Source organism: Coregonus lavaretus, assembly GCF_964263955.1.
Source record: "Coregonus lavaretus genome assembly, contig: HAP1_SCAFFOLD_978, whole genome shotgun sequence".
Classification (NCBI taxonomy): Eukaryota; Metazoa; Chordata; class Actinopteri; order Salmoniformes; family Salmonidae; genus Coregonus; species Coregonus lavaretus.
The window spans coordinates 25,539-47,500 of NW_028161707.1; the positions used below are offsets into that span (position 1 = coordinate 25,539).

At 43.6% G+C, this 21,962-nt stretch overlaps 1 protein-coding gene across 1 annotated transcript in view; it reads left to right on the forward strand.

The window, feature by feature from the left end:
* Positions 1 to 10,821: 10,821 nt before the first annotated feature.
* The window catches only part of LOC311120205 (GDNF family receptor alpha-4-like), a gene marked incomplete at both ends in the record, with an annotated part of 74,683 nt that continues 63,542 nt past the window's right edge, over positions 10,822 to 21,962 (forward strand). The window contains 3 exons of the mRNA XM_084194821.1: positions 10,822 to 10,826; positions 12,804 to 12,826; positions 12,913 to 13,194. Of these exons, the coding sequence (XP_084050947.1) occupies positions 10,822 to 10,826; positions 12,804 to 12,826; positions 12,913 to 13,194 (310 nt within the window). The remainder of the gene's footprint in view (positions 10,827 to 12,803; positions 12,827 to 12,912; positions 13,195 to 21,962) is intronic.

Sequence of the window (21,962 nt, forward strand, 5' to 3'; positions counted from 1 at the left end):
ACATAGCCAGCGGTCAAGGATGAGTTGATGAGCGAGGTGAGGTAAGGGAGAAGGTCACCGGAGATGGTCTGGAGAAGAGAGGAGGGGATAGGGCCAAGCAGGCAGGTTGTTGGGCGGCCGGCCGTCACAAGTCGCAAGATTTCATCTGGAGAGAGAGGGGAGAAAGAAGTCAAAGCATAGGGTAGGGCAGTGTGAGCAGGACAAGCAGTGTCATTTGACTTAACAAACGAGGATCGGATGTCGTCAACCTTCTTTTCAAAATGGTTGACGAAGTCATCCACAGAGAGGGAGGAGGGGGGAGGTGGAGGAGGATTCAGCAGGGAGGAGAAGGTGGCAAAGAGCTTCCTAGTGTTAGAGGCAGATGCTTGGATTTTAGAGTGGATTTTGACACCACACTCCAAAAAGCAAGTTCTGCAGGCTCTAGTTTTGTCTAATCTTGATTATTGTCCAGTCGTGTGGTCCAGTGCTGCAAGGAAAGACCTAGTTAAGCTGCAGCTGGCCCAGAACAGAGCGGCACGTCTTGCTCGTCATTGTAATCAGAGGGCTGATATAAATACTATGCAAGCCAGTCTCTCTTGGCTAAGAGTTGAGGAGAGGCTGATTGCGTCACTTCTTCTTTTTATAAGAAACATTAATGTGTTGGAAATCCCAAATTGTTTGCATAGTCAACTTACACACAGCTCTGACACACACATTTACCCCACCAGACATTCCACCAGGGGTCTTTTCACAGTCCCCAAATCCAGAACAAATTCAAGAAAGCGTACAGTATTATATAGAGCCATTATTGCATGGAACTCCGTTCCATCTCATATTGCTCAAATAAACACCAAACCTGGTTTCAAAAAACAGATAAAGCAACACCCCACGGCAAAAAGCCTCTCCCCTATTTGACCTAGATAGTTTGTGTGTATGTATTGATATGTAGGCTACGTGTGACTTTGAAGTGATGTAGTTCTGTCCTTGAGCTTTTTTTGTCTATTAATGTTCTGTATTATGTCATGTTTCATGTTGTGTGTGGACCGCAGGAAGAGTAGCTGCGGCTTTTGCAACAGCTAATAAAATACCAAATATACTATTCAGATTTGCATGTTGCCGTGGTGCGATGCCAGGGTGTGTTGCCATGCCGTAACCGGGGGGGGGGGGGGGGAGATGTAACAAACCTCTGTTTACTGTAGGTTGTCCTTATCAGCTACTCTCTCAACCTCTCTGTTTACTGTAGGTTGTCCTTATCAGCTTCCCTCTCTCAACCTCTCTGTTTACTGTAGGTTCCTTATCAGCTACCCTCTCTCAACCTCTCTGTTTACTGTAGGTTGTCCTTATCAGCTACCCTCTCTCAACCTCTCTGTTTACTGTAGGTTGTCCTTATCAGCTACCCTCTCTCAACCTCTCTGTTTACTGTAGGTTGTCCTTATCAGCTACCCTCTCTCAACCTCTCTGTTTACTGTAGGTTGTCCTTATCAGCTACCCTCTATCAACCTCTCTGTTTACTGTAGGTTGTCCTTATCAGCTACTCTCTCAACCTCTCTGTTTACTGTAGGTTGTCCTTATCAGCTACCCTCTCTCAACCTCTCTGTTTACTGTAGGTTGTCCTTATCAGCTACTCTCTCAACCTCTCTGTTTACTGTAGGTTGTCCTTATCAGCTAACATCTCTCAACCTCTCTGTTTACTGTAGGTTGTCCTTATCAGCTACCCTCTCCCAACCTCTCTGTTTACTGTAGGTTGTCCTTATCAGCTACCCTCTCTCAACCTCTCTGTTTACTGTAGGTTGTCCTTATCAGCTACCCTCTCTCAACCTCTCTGTTTACTATAGGTTGTCCTTATCAGCTACCCTCTCTCAACCTCTCTGTTTACTGCAGGTTGTCCTTATCAGCTACCCTCTCTCAACCTTTCTGTTTACTGTAGGTTGTCCTTATCAGCTACCCTCTCCCAACCTCTCTGTTTACTGTAGGTTGTCCTTATCAGCTACCCTCTCTCAACCTCTCTGTTTACTGTAGGTTGTCCTTATCAGCTACCCTCTCTCAACCTCTCTGTTTACTATAAGTTGTCCTTATCAGCTACCCTCTCTCAACCTCTCTGTTTACTGTAGGTTGTCCTTATCAGCTACCCTCTCTCAACCTCTCTGTTTACTGTAGGTTGTCCTTATCAGCTACCCTCTCTCAACCTCTCTGTTTACTGTAGGTTGTCCTTATCAGCTACCCTCTCTGTTTACTGTAGGTGGTCCTTATCAGCTACCCTCTCTCAAACTCTCTGTTTACTGTAGGTTGTCCTTATCAGCTACCCTCTATCAACCTCTCTGTTTACTGTAGGTTGTCCTTATCAGCTACTCTCTCAACCTCTCTGTTTACTGTAGGTTGTCCTTATCAGCTACCCTCTCTCAACCTCTCTGTTTACTGTAGGTTGTCCTTATCAGCTACCCTCTATCAACCTCTATTTTTACTGTAGGTTCCTTATCAGCTTCCCTCTCTCAACCTCTCTGTTTACTGTAGGTTGTCCTTATCAGCTACCCTCTCTCAACCTCTCTGTTTACTGTAGGTTGTCCTTATCAGCTACCCCCTCTCAAACTCTCTGTTTACTGTAGGTTGTCCTTATCAGCTACCCTCTCTCAACCTCTCTGTTTACTGTAGGTTGTCCTTATCAGCTACCCTCTATCAACCTCTCTGTTTACTGTAGGTTGTCCTTATCAGCTACTCTCTCAACCTCTCTGTTTACTGTAGGTTGTCCTTATCAGCTACCCTCTCTCAACCTCTCTGTTTACTGTAGGTTGTCCTTATCAGCTACCCTCTCTCAACCTCTCTGTTTACTGTAGGTTGTCCTTATCAGCTACCCTCTATCAACCTCTCTGTTTACTGTAGGTTGTCCTTATCAGCTACTCTCTCAACCTCTCTGTTTACTGTAGGTTGTCCTTATCAGCTACCCTCTATCAACCTCTCTGTTTACTGTAGGTTGTCCTTATCAGCTACCCTTTCTCAACCTCTCTGTTTACTGTAGGTTGTCCTTATCAGCTACCCTCTCTCAACCTCTCTGTTTACTGTAGGTTGTCCTTATCAGCTACTCTCTCAACCTCTCTGTTTACTGTAGGTTGTCCTTATCAGCTACTCTCTCAACCTCTCTGTTTACTGTAGGTTGTCCTTATCAGCTACCCTCTCTCAACCTTTCTGTTTACTGTAGGTTCCTTATCAGCTACCCTCTCTCAACCTCTCTGTTTACTGTAGGTTGTCCTTATCAGCTACCCTCTCTCAACCTCTCTGTTTACTGTAGGTTGTCCTTATCAGCTACTCTCTCAACCTCTCTGTTTACTGTAGGTGGTCCTTATCAGCTACCCTCTCTCAACCTCTCTGTTTACTGTAGGTTGTCCTTATCAGCTACCCTCTCTCAACCTCTCTGTTTACTGTAGGTTGTCCTTATCAGCTACCCTCTCTCAACCTCTCTGTTTACTGTAGGTTGTCCTTATCAGCTACCCTCTCTCAACCTCTATGTTTACTGTAGGTTCCTTATCAGCTACCCTCTCTCAACCTCTCTGTTTACTGTAGGTTCCTTATCAGCTTCCCTCTCTCAACCTCTCTGTTTACTATAAGTTGTCCTTATCAGCTACTCTCTCAACCTCTCTGTTTACTGTAGGTTCCTTATCAGCTACCCTCTCTCAACCTCTCTGTTTACTGTAGGTTGTCCTTATCAGCTACCCTCTCTCAACCTCTCTGTTTACTGTAGGTTCCTTATCAGCTTCCCTCTCTCAACCTCTCTGTTTACTATAAGTTGTCCTTATCAGCTACTCTCTCAACCTCTCTGTTTACTGTAGGTTCCTTATCAGCTACCCTCTCTCAACCTCTCTGTTTACTGTAGGTTGTCCTTATCAGCTACCCTCTCTCAACCTCTCTGTTTACTGTAGGTTGTCCTTATCAGCTACCCTCTCTCAACCTCTCTGTTTACTGTAGGTTCCTTATCAGCTACCCTCTCTCAACCTCTATGTTTACTGTAGGTTCCTTATCAGCTTCCCTCTCTCAACCTCTCTGTTTACTATAAGTTGTCCTTATCAGCTACCCTCTCTCAACCTCTCTGTTTACTATAAGTTGTCCTTATCAGCTACCCTCTCTCAACCTCTCTGTTTACTGTAGGTTGTCCTTATCAGCTACTCTCTCAACCTCTCTGTTTACTGTAGGTTGTCCTTATCAGCTACTCTCTCAACCTCTCTGTTTACTGTAGGTTGTCCTTATCAGCTACCCTCTCTCAACCTCTCTGTTTACTGTAGGTTGTCCTTATCAGCTACTCTCTCAACCTCTCTGTTTACTGTAGGTTGTCCTTATCAGCTACCCCCTCTCAAACTCTCTGTTTACTGTAGGTTGTCCTTATCAGCTACCCTCTCTCAACCTCTCTGTTTACTGTAGGTTGTCCTTATCAGCTACCCTCTCTCAACCTCTCTGTTTATTGTAGGTTGTCCTTATCAGCTACCCTCTCAAACTCTCTGTTTATTGTAGGTTGTCCTTATCAGCTACCCTCTCTCAACCTCTCTGTTTACTGTAGGTTGTCCTTATCAGCTACCCTCTCTCAACCTCTCTGTTTACTGTAGGTTGTCCTTATCAGCTACCCTCTATCAACCTCTCTGTTTACTGTAGGTTGTCCTTATCAGCTACTCTCTCAACCTCTCTGTTTACTGTAGGTTGTCCTTATCAGCTACCCTCTCTCAACCTCTCTGTTTACTGTAGGTTGTCCTTATCAGCTACCCTCTATCAACCTCTCTGTTTACTGTAGGTTGTCCTTATCAGCTACTCTCTCAACCTCTCTGTTTACTGTAGGTTGTCCTTATCAGCTACCCTCTCTCAACCTCTCTGTTTACTGTAGGTTGTCCTTATCAGCTACCCTCTATCAACCTCTCTGTTTACTGTAGGTTGTCCTTATCAGCTACTCTCTCAACCTCTCTGTTTACTGTAGGTTGTCCTTATCAGCTACCCTCTCTCAACCTCTCTGTTTACTGTAGGTTGTCCTTATCAGCTACCCTCTATCAACCTCTCTGTTTACTGTAGGTTGTCCTTATCAGCTACCCTCTATCAACCTCTCTGTTTACTGTAGGTTGTCCTTATCAGCTACTCTCCCAACCTCTCTGTTTACTGTAGGTTGTCCTTATCAGCTACCCTCTCTCAACCTCTCTGTTTACTGTAGGTTGTCCTTATCAGCTACCCTCTCTCAACCTCTCTGTTTACTGTAGGTTGTCCTTATCAGCTACCCTCTCTCAACCTCTCTGTTTACTGTAGGTTGTCCTTATCAGCTACCCTCTCAAACTCTCTGTTTACAATAGGTTGTCCTTATCAGCTACTCTCTCAACCTCTCTGTTTACTGTAGGTTGTCCTTATCAGCTACCCTCTCTCAACCTCTCTGTTTACTGTAGGTTGTCCTTATCAGCTACCCTTTCTCAACCTCTCTGTTTACTGTAGGTTGTCCTTATCAGCTACCCTTTCTCAACCTTTCTGTTTACTGTAGGTTGTCCTTATCAGCTACCCTCTCTCAACCTCTCTGTTTACTGTAGGTTGTCCTTATCAGCTACCCTTTCTCAACCTCTCTGTTTACTGTAGGTTGTCCTTATCAGCTACCCTCTCTCAACCTCTCTGTTTACTGTAGGTTCCTTATCAGCTACCCTCTCTCAACCTCTCTGTTTACTGTAGGTTGTCCTTATCAGCTACCCTCTCTCAACCTCTCTGTTTACTGTAGGTTGTCCTTATCAGCTACCCTCTCTCAACCTCTCTGTTTACTGTAGGTTGTCCTTATCAGCTACCCTCTCGAGAATGGAGACTGTTGCACTCTGACAGTAGAGAATGGAGACTCTAGACTCTGACAGTAGAGAATGGAGACTGTAGACTCTGACAGTAGAGAATGGAGACTGTAGACTCTGACAGTAGAGAATGGAGACTGTAGACTCTGACAGTAGAGAATGGAGACTGTAGCACTCTGACAGTAGAGAATGGAGACTGTAGACTCTGACAGTAGAGAATGGAGACTGTAGACTCTGACAGTAGAGAATGGAGACTGTAGACTCTGACAGTAGAGAATGGAGACTGTAGACTCTGACAGTAGAGAATGGAGACTGTAGACTCTGACAGTAGAGAATGGAGACTGTAGCACTCTGACAGTAGAGAATGGAGATTGTTGCACTCTGACAGTAGAGAATGGAGACTCTAGACTCTGACAGTAGAGAATGTAGACTGTAGACTCTGACAGTAGAGAATGGAGACTGTAGACTCTGACAGTAGAGAATGGAGACTGTAGCACTCTGACAGTAGAGAATGGACACTGTTGCACTCTGATAGTACATAATGGAGACTGTTGCACTCTGACAGTAGAGAATGGAGACTGTTGCACTCTGACAGTAGAGAATGGAGACTGTTGCACTCTGACAGTAGAGAATGGAGACTGTAGACTCTGACAGTAGAGAATGGAGACTCTAGACTCTGACAGTAGAGAATGGAGACTGTAGACTCTGACAGTAGAGAATGGAGACTGTAGACTCTGACAGTAGAGAATGGAGACTGTAGACTCTGAAAGTAGAGAATGGAGACTGTAGACTCTGACAGTAGAGAATGGAGACTGTAGACTCTGACAGTAGAGAATGGAGACTGTAGCACTCTGACAGTAGAGAATGGAGATTGTTGCACTCTGACAGTAGAGAATGGAGACTCTAGACTCTGACAGTAGAGAATGGAGATTGTTGCACTCTGACAGTAGAGAATGGAGACTGTAGACTCTGACAGTAGAGAATGGAGACTGTAGACTCTGACAGTAGAGAATGGAGACTGTAGACTCTGACAGTAGAGAATGGAGACTGTAGACTCTGACAGTAGAGAATGGAGGCTGTAGCACTCTGACAGTAGAGAATGGAGACTCTAGGCTCTGACAGTAGAGAATGGAGAATGTAGACTCTGACAGTAGAGAATGGAGACTGTAGCACTCTGACAGTAGAGAATGGAGACTGTAGACTCTGACAGTAGAGAATGGAGACTGTAGCACTCTGACAGTAGAGAATGGAGATTGTTGCACTCTGACAGTAGAGAATGGAGACTCTAGACTCTGACAGTAGAGAATGGAGACTGTAGACTCTGACAGTAGAGAATGGAGACTGTAGACTCTGACAGTAGAGAATCGAGACTGTAGCACTCTGACAGTAGAGAATGGAGACTGTTGCACTCTGATAGTACAGAATGGAGACTGTTGCACTCTGACAGTAGAGAATGGAGACTGTTGCACTCTGACAGTAGAGAATGGAGACTGTTGCACTCTGACAGTAGAGAATGGAGACTGTAGACTCTGACAGTAGAGAATGGAGACTGTAGACTCTGACAGTAGAGAATGGAGACTGTAGCACTCTGACAGTAGAGAATGGAGACTGTAGACTCTGACAGTAGAGAATGGAGACTGTAGCACTCTGACAGTAGAGAATGGAGACTCTAGACTCTGACAGTAGAGAATGGAGACTGTAGACTCTGACAGTAGAGAATGGAGACTGTATACTCTGACAGTAGAGAATGGAGACTGTAGACTCTGACAGTAGAGAATGGAGACTGTAGCACTCTGACAGTAGAGAATGGAGACTCTAGACTCTGACAGTAGAGAATGGAGACTGTAGACTCTGACAGTAGAGAATGGAGACTGTAGCACTCAGACAGTAGAGAATGGAGACTCTAGGCTCTGACAGTAGAGAATGGAGACTGTAGACTCTGACAGTAGAGAATGGAGACTGTAGACTCTGACAGTAGAGAATGGAGACTGTAGACTCTGACAGTAGAGATTGGAGACTGTAGACTCTGACAGTAGAGATTGGAGACTGTAGCACTCTGACAGTAGAGAATGGAGATTGTTGCACTCTGACAGTAGAGAATGGAGACTCTAGACTCTGACAGTAGAGAATGGAGACTGTAGACTCTGACAGTAGAGAATGGAGACTGTAGACTCTGACAGTAGAGAATGGAGACTGTAGACTCTGACAGTAGAGAATGGAGACTGTAGACTCTGACAGTAGAGAATGGAGACTGTAGCACTCTGACAGTAGAGAATAGAGACTGTTGCACTCTGATAGTACAGAATGGAGACTGTTGCACTCTGACAGTAGAGAATGGAGACTGTTGCACTCTGACAGTAGAGAATGGAGACTGTTGCACTCTGACAGTAGAGAATGGAGACTGTAGACTCTGACAGTAGAGAATGGAGACTCTAGACTCTGACAGTAGAGAATGGAGACTGTTGCACTCTGACAGTAGAGAATGGAGACTGTTGCACTCTGACAGTAGAGAATGGAGACTGTATACTCTGACAGTAGAGAATGGAGACTGTAGACTCTGACAGTATAGAATGGAGACTGTAGACTCTGACAGTAGAGAATGGAGACTGTAGACTCTGACAGTAGAGAATGGAGACTGTAGACTCTGACAGTAGAGAATGGAGACTGTAGCACTCTGACAGTAGAGAATGGAGACTGTAGACTCTGACAGTAGAGAATGGAGACTGTAGACTCTGACAGTAGAGAATGGAGACTTTAGACTCTGACAGTAGAGAATGGAGACTGTAGCACTCTGACAGTAGAGAATGGAGACTGTAGCACTCTGACAGTAGAGAATGGAGACTGTAGCACTCTGACAGTAGAGAATGGAGACTCTAGACTCTGACAGTAGAGAAAGGAGACTTTAGACTCTGACAGTAGAGAATGGAGACTGTAGACTCTGACAGTATAGAATGGAGACTGTAGACTCTGACAGTAGAGAATGGAGACTGTAGACTCTGACAGTAGAGAATGGAGACTGTAGACTCTGACAGTAGAGAATGGAGACTCTATACTCTGACAATAGAGAATGGAGACTCTAGACTCTGACAATAGAGAATGGAGACCTTGAGTGCTGTGGCCACCCTTTCCTGCTTTGTTCTCAGGTCGTTTGTGCCTGTGTGTATTATTATGTGGCTGGGTGATCCTAGTTGGACAACACTTCAGAAACATGACATAACACATCAGAAACATAACGTAACACTTCAGAAACATGACATAACACTTCAGAAACATAACGTAACACTTCAGAAACATGACATAACACTTCAGAAACATGACATAACACATCAGAAACATGACATAACACTTCAGAAACATGACGTAACACTTCAGAAACATGACATAACACTTCAGAAACATGATGTAACACTTCAGAAACATGACGTAACACTTCAGAAACATGACGTAACACTTCAGAAACATGACGTTACACTTCAGAAACATGACGTAACACTTCAGAAACATGACATAACACTTCAGAAACATGACGTAACACTTCAGAAACATGACGTAACACTTCAGAAACATGACGTAACACTTCAGAAACATGACATAACACTTCAGAAACAAGGCATAACACTTCAGAAACATGACGTTACACTTCAGAAACATGACGTAACACTTCAGAAACATGACGTAACACTTCAGAAACATGACGTTACACTTCAGAAACATGACGTAACACTTCAGAAACATGACATAACACTTCAGAAACATGACGTAACACTTCAGAAACATGACGTAACACTTCAGAAACATGACGTAACACTTCAGAAACATGACATAACACTTCAGAAACAAGGCATAACACTTCAGAAACATGACGTTACACTTCAGAAACATGACGTAACACTTCAGAAACATGACGTAACACTTCAGAAACATGACGTAACACTTCAGAAACATGACATAACACTTCAGAAACAAGGCATAACACTTCAGAAACATGACTTAACACATCAGAAACATGACGTAACACTTCAGAAACATGACGTAACACTTCAGAAACATGACGTAACACTTCAGAAACATGACATAACACTTCAGAAACATGACGTAACACTTCAGAAACATGACGTTACACTTCAGAAACATGACGTAACACTTCAGAAACATGACATAACACTTCAGAAACATGACGTAACACTTCAGAAACATGACGTAACACTTCAGGAACATGACGTAACACTTCAGAAACATGACATAACACTTCAGAAACAAGGCATAACACTTCAGAAACATGACGTTACACTTCAGAAACATGACGTAACACTTCAGAAACATGACGTTACACTTCAGAAACATGACATAACACTTCAGAAACAAGGCATAACACTTCAGAAACATGACGTTACACTTCAGAAACATGACGTTACACTTCAGAAACATGACGTAACACTTCAGAAACATGACGTAACACTTCAGAAACATGACGTAACACTTCAGAAACATGACTTAACACTTCAGAAACATGACGTAACACTTCAGAAACATGACGTTATACTTCAGAAACAAGACATAACACTTCAGAAACATGACGTAACACTTCAGAAACATGACGTAACACTTCAGAAACATGACGTAACACTTCAGAAACATGACGTAACACTTCAGAAACATGACGTTACACATCAGAAACATGACATAACACTTCAGAAACATGACGTAACACTTCAGAAACATGACGTAACACTTCAGAAACATGACGTAACACTTCAGAAACATGACATAACACTTCAGAAACAAGGCATAACACTTCAGAAACATGACGTTACACTTCAGAAACATGACGTTACACTTCAGAAACATGACGTAACACTTCAGAAACATGACGTAACACTTCAGAAACATGACGTAACACTTCAGAAACATGACTTAACACTTCAGAAACATGACGTAACACTTCAGAAACATGACGTTATACTTCAGAAACAAGACATAACACTTCAGAAACATGACGTAACACTTCAGAAACATGACGTAACACTTCAGAAACATGACGTAACACTTCAGAAACATGACGTAACACTTCAGAAACATGACGTTACACTTCAGAAACATGACGTTACACTTCAGAATCATGACATACTGTATAATATGTTACATTTCCTATGGTATGTATTCATTTGTGGATTTCCGTCATCCATTTCGTATGATATGTTACGAATTACAATTCGGATATGTTACGAATTACGATTTTATACAATATGTTACGAATTACGATTTTATACAATATGTTACGAATTATGATTTTATACAATATGTTACGAATTTTCAAAACTGATGATATGTTATGAATTCCAATTTGTTGTGGCTAAAAGCTAGGTGATTAGGTGGCTAACGCTAACGTTAGCTAACTAGGGGTTAGGGTTAGGTGTTAGGGTTAAGGTTAGGAGTTAGGTTAAAGGGTTAAGGTTAGCGTTAGGGGAAAGATTAGCTAACATGCTAAGTAGTTGCAAAGTAGCTAAAAAGTAGTAAGTAGTTGCAAAGTTGCTAATTTGCTAAAATGCTAAAGTTTTCCGTGTTGAGATTCGAACACGCAGCATTGGGGTTGCTAGCTGTTCATGGTATACATTCCACCCATCTATCGTCCATTTCGTTTTTTCCTTAATAAACCTTCTGTCTTATGTAACCATACTAAATATAACATACCATAATAATTTGAGTGTCCCAGATGTGAATTTACTGTGTTACATCTAGTCTATGAGACCAGGCTGCAAAGAAAGGTTTCTAACCTCAAGGGTCTTTACTGGTTGATTAAAGGTCCATTAACATCTAAAACATGACCTATCACCTAGTACTAACCAGTATTATCACCTAGTACTAACCAGTATTATCACCTAGTACTAACCAGTATTATCACCTAGTACTAACTAGTATTATCACCTAGTACTAACCAGTATTATCACCTAGTACTAACCAGTATCATCACCTAGTACTAACTAGTATTATCACCTAGTACTAACCAGTATTATCACCTAGTACTAACCAGTATTATCACCTAGTACTAACTAGTATTATCACCTAGTACTAACTAGTATTATCACCTAGTACTAACCAGTATTATCACCTAGTACTAACCAGTATTATCACCTAGTACTAACCAGTATTATCACCTAGTACTAACTAGTATTATCACCTAGTACTAACTAGTATTATCACCTAGTACTAACCAGTATTATCACCTAGTACTAACCAGTATTATCACCTAGTACTAACTAGTATTATCACCTAGTACTAACCAGTATTATCACCTAGTACTAACCAGTATTATCACCTAGTACTAACCAGTATTATCACCTAGTACTAACCAGTATTATCACCTAGTACTAACCAGTATTATCACCTAGTTCTAACCAGTATTATCACCTAGTCCTAACCAGTATTATCACCTAGTACTAACCAGTATTATCACCTAGTACTAACCAGTATTATCACCTAGTCCTAACCAGTATTATCACCTAGTACTAACCAGTATTATCACCTAGTACTAACCAGTGTTATCACCTAGTACTAACTAGTGTTATCACCTAGTACTAACCAGTATTATCACCTAGTACTAACCAGTATTATCACCTAGTACTAACCAGTATTATCACCTAGTACTAACTAGTGTTATCACCTAGTACTAACCAGTATTATCACCTAGTCCTAACCAGTATTATCACCTAGTACTAACCAGTATTATCACCTAGTCCTAACCAGTATTATCACCTAGTACTAACCAGTATTATCACCTAGTCCTAACCAGTATTATCACCTAGTACTAACCAGTATTATCACCTAGTCCTAACCAGTATTATCACCTAGTCCTAACCAGTATTATCACCTAGTACTAACCAGTATTATCACCTAGTACTAACCAGTATTATCACCTAGTACTAACCAGTATTATCACCTAGTACTAACCAGTATTATCACCTAGTGCTGTACTGCCATCTGAATTGGTTGAAATTATTGCTGTCTCTTCCCCTGGGCTCCCCCTCTCTGTGTCTGCAGGGAGGGACAGAGACTGTCTATAGGTTGGTTACACCACCCCAACCATAACCCCTGACCCCTGACCCCTAACCCAAAACCCTGATCTCTAACCCTGCTGTCTCTTCACCAGGGCTCCCCCTCTCTGTGTCTGCAGGGAGGGACAGAGACTGTCTACAGGCTGGGGACACCTGCTCAAATGATGAAGCGTGCAGCCCTCGTCTGCGGACGCTGAGACAGTGTGTGGCGGGGGACGGCAGTATGAAGCTGGGACCTGGGGCCAGGAACCAGTGTGAGAACGCAGTCACGGCACTGCTCTCCTCCCCGCTCCACGGCTGCCAGTGTAAACGAGGCATGAAGAGAGAGAAGAACTGCCTCAGTATCTATTGGAGCCTGCACCAGTCTGTCCTGCATGGTGAGACCATAACACCCAGCCCTAATCTATAGTACCAGTCTGTAACCCTAACCCTAATCTATAGTACCAGTCTGTCCTGCATGGTGAGACTATAACACCCAGCCCTAATCTATAGTACCAGTCTGTCCTGCATGGTGAGACCATAACACCCAGCCCTAATCTATAGTACCAGTCTGTAACCCTAACCCTAATCTATAGTACCAGTCTGTCCTGCATGGTGAGACTATAACACCCAGCCCTAATCTATAGTACCAGTCTGTAACCCTAACCCTAATCTATAGTACCAGTCTGTCCTGCATGGTGAGACTATAACACCTAGCCCTAATCTATAGTACCAGTCTGTCCTGCATGGTGAGACTATAACACCCAGCCCTAATCTATAGTACCAGTCTGTCCTGCATGGTGAGACTATAACGCCCAGCCCTAATCTATAGTACCAGTCTGTCCTGCATGGTGAGACTATAACACCCAGCCCTAATCTATAGTACCAGTCTGTAACCCTAACCCTAATCTATAGTACCAGTCTGTCCTGCATGGTGAGACTATAACACCCAGCCCTAATCTATAGTACCAGTCTGTAACCCTAACCCTAATCTATAGCACCAGTCTGTCCTGCATGGTGAGACCATAACACCCAGCCCTAATCTATAGTACCAGTCTGTAACCCTAACCCTAATCTATAGTACCAGTCTGTAACCCTAACCCTAATCTATAGTACCAGTCTGTCCTGCATGGTGAGACTATAACACCCAGCCCTAATCTATAGTACCAGTCTGTCCTGCATGGTGAGACCATAACACCCAGCCCTAATCTATAGTACCAGTCTGTAACCCTAACCCTAATATATAGTACCAGTCTGTCCTGCATGGTGAGACTATAACACCCAGCCCTAATCTATAGTACCAGTCTGTAACCCTAACCCTAATCTATAGTACCAGTCTGTAACCCTAACCCTAATCTATAGTACCAGTCTGTCCTGCATGGTGAGACTATAACACCCAGCCCTAATCTATAGCACCAGTCTGTAACCCTAACCCTAATCTATAGTACCAGTCTGTAACCCTAACCCTAATCTATAGTACCAGTCTGTCCTGCATGGTGAGACTATAACACCCAGCCCTAATCTATAGTACCAGTCTGTAACCCTAACCCTAATCTATAGCACCAGTCTGTAACCCTAACCCTAATCTATAGCACCAGTCTGTAACCCTAACCCTAATCTATAGTACCAGTCTGTCCTGCATGGTGAGACTATAACACCCAGCCCTAATCTATAGTACCAGTCTGTCCTGCATGGTGAGACCATAACACCCAGCCCTAATCTATAGCACCAGTCTGTAACCCTAACCCTAATCTATAGTACCAGTCTGTAACCCTAACCCTAATCTATAGTACCAGTCTGTCCTGCATGGTGAGACTATAACACCCAGCCCTAATCTATAGTACCAGTCTGTCCTGCATGGTGAGACTATAACACCCAGCCCTAATCTATAGTACCAGTCTGTCCTGCATGGTGAGACTATAACACCCAGCCCTAATCTATAGTACCAGTCTGTCCTGCATGGTGAGACTATAACACCCAGCCCTAATCTATAGTACCAGTCTGTCCTGCATGGTGAGACTATAACACCCAGCCCTAATCTATAGTAGCAGTCTGTCCTGCATGGTGAGACTATAACACCCAGCCCTAATCTATAGTACCAGTCTGTAACCCTAACCCTAATCTATAGTACCAGTCTGTCCTGCATGGTGAGACTATAACACCCAGCCCTAATCTATAGTACCAGTCTGTAACCCTAACCCTAATCTATAGCACCAGTCTGTACTGCATGGTGAGACTATAACACCCAGCCCTAATCTATAGTACCAGTCTGTCCTGCATGGTGAGACCATAACACCCAGCCCTAATCTATAGCACCAGTCTGTAACCCTAACCCTAATCTATAGCACCAGTCTGTCCTGCATGGTGAGACTATAACACCCAGCCCTAATCTATAGTACCAGTCTGTAACCCTAACCCTAATCTATAGCACCAGTCTGTCCTGCATGGTGAGACTATAACACCCAGCCCTAATCTATAGTACCAGTCTGTAACCCTAACCCTAATCTATAGTACCAGTCTGTCCTGCATGGTGAGACTATAACACCCAGCCCTAATCTATAGCACCAGTCTGTAACCCTAACCCTAATCTATAGTACCAGTCTTTCCTGCATGGTGAGACTATAACACCCAGCCCTAATCTATAGTACCAGTCTGTAACCCTAACCCTAATCTATAGCACCAGTCTGTAACCCTAACCCTAATCTATTGTACCAGTCTGTAACCCTAACCCTAATCTATAGCACCAGTCTGTCCTGCATGGTGAGACTATAACACCCAGCCCTAATCTATAGTACCAGTCTGTAACCCTAACCCTAATCTATAGTACCAGTCTGTCCTGCATGGTGAGACTATAACACCCAGCCCTAATCTATAGTACCAGTCTGTAACCCTAACCCTAATCTATAGCACCAGTCTGTCCTGCATGGTGAGACTATAACACCCAGCCCTAATCTATAGCACCAGTCTGTCCTGCATGGTGAGACTATAACACCCAGCCCTAATCTATAGTACCAGTCTGTCCTGCATGGTGAGACTATAACACCCAGCCCTAATCTATAGTACCAGTCTGTAACCCTAACCCTAATCTATAGCACCAGTCTGTAACCCTAACCCTAATCTATAGTACCAGTCTGTCCTGCATGGTGAGACTATAACACCCAGCCCTAATCTATAGTACCAGTCTGTCCTGCATGGTGAGACTATAACACCCAGCCCTAATCTATAGTACCAGTCTGTCCTGCATGGTGAGACTATAACACCCAGCCCTAATCTATAGTACCAGTCTGTCCTGCATGGTGAGACTATAACACCCAGCCCTAATCTATAGCACCAGTCTGTAACCCTAACCCTAATCTATAGCACCAGTCTGTAACCCTAACCCTAATCTATAGCACCAGTCTGTAACCCTAACCCTAATCTATAGTACCAGTCTGTAACCCTAACCCTAATCTATAGTACCAGTCTGTCCTGCATGGTGAGACCATAAAACCTAGCCCTAATCTATAGTACCAGTCTGTCCTGCATGGTGAGACCATAACACCCAGCCCTAATCTATAGCACCAGTCTGTAACCCTAACCCTAATCTATAGTACCAGTCTGTCCTGCATGGTGAGACTATAACACCCAGCCCTAATCTATAGTACCAGTCTGTCCTGCATGGTGAGACTATAACACCCAGCCCTAATCTATAGTACCAGTCTGTAACCCTAACCCTAATGTATAGTACCAGTCTGTAACCCTAACCCTAATCTATAGTACCAGTCTGTAACCCTAACCCTAATCTATAGTACCAGTCTGTCCTGCATGGTGAGACTATAACACCCAGCCCTAATCTATAGTACCAGTCTGTCCTGCATGGTGAGACTATAACACCCAGCCCTAATCTATAGTACCAGTCTGTCCTGCATGGTGAGACTATAACACCCAGCCCTAATCTATAGTACCAGTCTGTAACCCTAACCCTAATCTATAGTACCAGTCTGTCCTGCATGGTGAGACTATAACACCCAGCCCTAATCTATAGTACCAGTCTGTCCTGCATGGTGAGACTATAACACCCAGCCCTAATCTATAGCACCAGTCTGTAACCCTAACCCTAATCTATAGTACCAGTCTGTAACCCTAACCCTAATCTATAGCACCAGTCTGTAACCCTAACCCTAATCTATAGTACCAGTCTGTAACCCTAACCCTAATCTATAGTACCAGTCTGTCCTTTATGGTGAGACTATAACACCCAGCCCTAATCTATAGTACCAGTCTGTCCTGCATGGTGAGACTATAACACCTAGCCCTAATCTATAGTACCAGTCTGTCCTGCATGGTGAGACTATAACACCCAGCCCTAATCTATAGTACCAGTCTGTCCTGCATGGTGAGACCATAACACCTAGCCCTAATCTATAGTACCAGTCTGTCCTGCATGGTGAGACCATAACACCCAGCCCTAATCTATAGTACCAGTCTGTAACCCTAACCCTAATCTATAGCACCAGTCTGTAACCCTAACCCTAATCTATAGTACCAGTCTGTCCTGCATGGTGAGACTATAACACCCAGCCCTAATCTAAAGTACCAGTCTGTCCTGCATGGTGAGACTATAACACCCAGCCCTAATCTATAGTACCAGTCTGTAACCCTAACCCTAATGTATAGTACCAGTCTGTAACCCTAACCCTAATCTATAGTACCAGTCTGTAACCCTAACCCTAATCTATAGTACCAGTCTGTCCTGCATGGTGAGACTATAACACCCAGCCCTAATCTATAGTACCAGTCTGTCCTGCATGGTGAGACTATAACACCCAGCCCTAATCTATAGTACCAGTCTGTAACCCTAACCCTAATCTATAGTACCAGTCTGTCCTGCATGGTGAGACTATAACACCCAGCCCTAATCTATAGTACCAGTCTGTCCTGCATGGTGAGACTATAACACCCAGCCCTAATCTATAGTACCAGTCTGTCCTGCATGGTGAGACTATAACACCCAGCCCTAATCTATAGTACCAGTCTGTCCTGCATGGTGAGACTATAACGCCCAGCCCTAATCTATAGTACCAGTCTGTCCTGCATGGTGAGACTATAACACCCAGCCCTAATCTATAGCACCAGTCTGTAACCCTAACCCTAATCTATAGTACCATTCTGTAACCCTAACCCTAATCTATAGCACCAGTCTGTAACCCTAACCCTAATCTATAGTACCAGTCTGTAACCCTAACCCTAATCTATAGTACCAGTCTGTCCTGCATGGTGAGACTATAACACCCAGCCCTAATCTATAGTACCAGTCTGTCCTGCATGGGGAGACTATAACACCCAGCCCTAATCTATAGTACCAGTCTGTCCTGCATGGTGAGACCATAACACCCAGCCCTAATCTATAGTACCAGTCTGTCCTGCATGGTGAGACCATAACACCCAGCCCTAATCTATAGCACCAGTCTGTCCTGCATGGTGAGACTATAACACCCAGCCCTAATCTATAGTACCAGTCTGTAACCCTAACCCTAATCTATAGTACTAGTCTGTCCTGCATGGTGAGACTATAACACCCAGCCCTAATCTATAGCACCAGTCTGTAACCCTAACCCTAATCTATAGTACCAGTCTGTAACCCTAACCCTAATCTATAGTACCAGTCTGTAACCCTAACCCTAATCTATAGCACCAGTCTGTAACCCTAACCCTAATCTATAGCACCAGTCTGTAACCCTAACCCTAATCTATAGTACCAGTCTGTAACCCTAACCCTAATCTATACTACCAGTCTGTAACCCTAACCCTAATCTATAGTACCAGTCTGTAACCCTAACCCTAATCTATAGTACCAGTCTGTCCTGCATGGTGAGACTATAACACCCAGCCCTAATCTATAGCACCAGTCTGTCCTGCATGGTGAGACCATAACACCCAGCCCTAATCTATAGCACCAGTCTGTAACCCTAACCCTAATCTATAGTACCAGTCTGTAACCCTAACCCTAATCTATAGTACCAGTCTGTAACCCTAACCCTAATCTATAGCACCAGTCTGTAACCCTAACCCTAATCTATAGTACCAGTCTGTAACCCTAACCCTAATCTATAGTACCAGTCTGTAACCCTAACCCTAATCTATAGTACCAGTCTGTAACCCTAACCCTAATCTATAGTACCAGTCTGTCCTGCATGGTGAGACTATAACACCCAGCCCTAATCTATAGTACCAGTCTGTAACCCTAATCCTAATCTATAGTACCAGTCTGTCCTGCATGGTGAGACTATAACACCCAGCCCTAATCTATAGTACCAGTCTGTAACCCTAACCCTAATCTATAGTACCAGTCTGTCCTGCATGGTGAGACTATAACACCCAGCCCTAATCTATAGTACCAGTCTGTAACCCTAACCCTAATCTATAGTACCAGTCTGTCCTGCATGGTGAGACTATAACACCCAGCCCTAATCTATAGTACCAGTCTGTCCTGCATGGTGAGACCATAACACCCAGCCCTAATCTATAGTACCAGTCTGTCCTGCATGGTGAGACTATAACACCCAGCCCTAATCTATAGTACCAGTCTGTCCTGCATGGTGAGACTATAACACCCAGCCCTAATCTATAGCACCAGTCTGTCCTGCATGGTGAGACTATAACACCCAGCCCTAATCTATAGCACCAGTCTGTCCTGCATGGTGAGACTATAACACCCAGCCCTAATCTATAGTACCAGTCTGTCCTGCATGGTGAGACTATAACACCCAGCCCTAATCTATAGCACCAGTCTGTCCTGCATGGTGAGACCATAACACCCAGCCCTAATCTATAGTACCAGTCTGTAACCCTAACCCTAATCTATAGCACCAGTCTGTAACCCTAACCCTAATCTATAGTACCAGTCTGTAACCCTAACCCTAATCTATAGTACCAGTCTGTAACCCTAACCCTAATCTATAGTACCAGTCTGTAACCCTAACCCTAATCTATAGTACCAGTCTGTAACCCTAACCCTAATCTATAGCACCAGTCTGTAACCCTAACCCTAATCTATAGCACCAGTCTGTAACCCTAACCCTAATCTATAGTACCAGTCTGTAACCCTAACCCTAATCTATAGTACCAGTCTGTAACCCTAACCCTAATCTATAGTACCAGTCTGTAACCCTAACCCTAATCTATAGCACCAGTCTGTAACCCTAACCCTAATCTATAGTTCCCGTCTGTCCTGCATGGTGAGACCATAACACCCAGCCCTAATCTATAGTACCTGTCTGTAACCCTAACCCTAATCTATAGTACCAGTCTGTAACCCTAACCCTAATCTATAGTACCAGTCTATAACCCTAACCCTAATCTATAGCACCAGTCTGTCCTGCATGGTGAGACTATAACACCCAGCCCTAATCTATAGTACCAGTATGTAACCCTAACCCTAATCTATAGTACCAGTCTGTAACCCTAACCCTAATCTATAGTACCAGTCTGTCCTGCATGGTGAGACTATAACACCCAGCCCTAATCTATAGCACCAGTCTGTAACCCTAACCCTAATCTATAGTACCAGTCTGTAACCCTAACCCTAATCTATAGTACCAGTCTGTAACCCTAACCCTAATCTATAGCACCAGTCTGTCCTGCATGGTGAGACTCTAACACCCAGCCCTAATCTATAGTACCATTCTGTAACCCTAACCCTAATCTATAGTACCAGTCTGTCCTGCATGGTGAGACCATAACACCCAGCCCTAATCTATAGTACCTGTCTGTAACCCTAACCCTAATCTATAGTACCAGTCTGTAACCCTAACCCTAATCTATAGTACCAGTCTGTAACCCTAACCCTAATCTATAGCACCAGTCTGTCCTGCATGGTGAGACTCTAACACCCAGCCCTAATCTATAGTACCAGTCTGTAACCCTAACCCTAATCTATAGTACCAGTCTGTCCTGCATGGTGAGACTATAACACCAAGCCCTAATCTATAGTACCAGTATGTAACCCTAACCCTAATCTATAGTACCAGTCTGTAACCCTAACCCTAATCTATAGTACCAGTCTGTCCTGCATGGTGAGACTATAACACCCAGCCCTAATCTATAGCACCAGTCTGTAACCCTAACCCTAATCTATAGTACCAGTCTGTAACCCTAACCCTAATCTATAGTACCAGTCTGTAACCCTAACCCTAATCTATAGCACCAGTCTGTCCTGCATGGTGAGACTCTAACACCCAGCCCTAATCTATAGTACCAGTCTGTAACCCTAACCCTAATCTATAGTACCAGTCTGTCCTGCATGGTGAGACTATAACACCCAGCCCTAATCTATAGTACCAGTCTGTAACCCTAACCCTAATCTATAGCACCAGTCTGTCCTGCATGGTGAGACTATAACACCCAGCCCTAATCTATAGTACCAGTATGTAACCCTAACCCTAATCTATAGCACCAGTCTGTAACCCTAACCCTAATCTATAGTACCAGTCTGTAACCCTAACCCTAATCTATAGTACCAGTCTGTAACCCTAACCCTAATCTATAGCATCAGTCTGTAACCCTAACCCTAATCTATAGTACCAGTCTGTAACCCTAAACCTAATCTATAGCACCAGTCTGTAACCCTAACCCTAATCTATAGTACCAGTCTGTAACCCTAACCCTAATCTATAGTACCAGTCTGTAACCCTAACCCTAATCTATAGTACCAGTCTGTAACCCTAACCCTAATCTATAGTACCAGTCTGTAACCCTAACCCTAATCTATAGTACCAGTCTGTCCTGCATGGTGAGACCATAACACCCAGCCCTAATCTATAGTACCTGTCTGTAACCCTAACCCTAATCTATAGTACCAGTCTGTAACCCTAACCCTAATCTATAGTACCAGTCTGTAACCCTAACCCTAATCTATAGCACCAGTCTGTCCTGCATGGTGAGACTATAACACCCAGCCCTAATCTATAGTACCAGTATGTAACCCTAACCCTAATCTATAGTACCAGTCTGTAACCCTTACCCTAATCTATAGTACCAGTCTGTCCTGCATGGTGAGACTATAACACCCAGCCCTAATCTATAGCACCAGTCTGTAACCCTAACCCTAATCTATAGTACCAGTCTGTAACCCTAACCCTAATCTATAGTACCAGTCTGTAACCCTAACCCTAATCTATAGCACCAG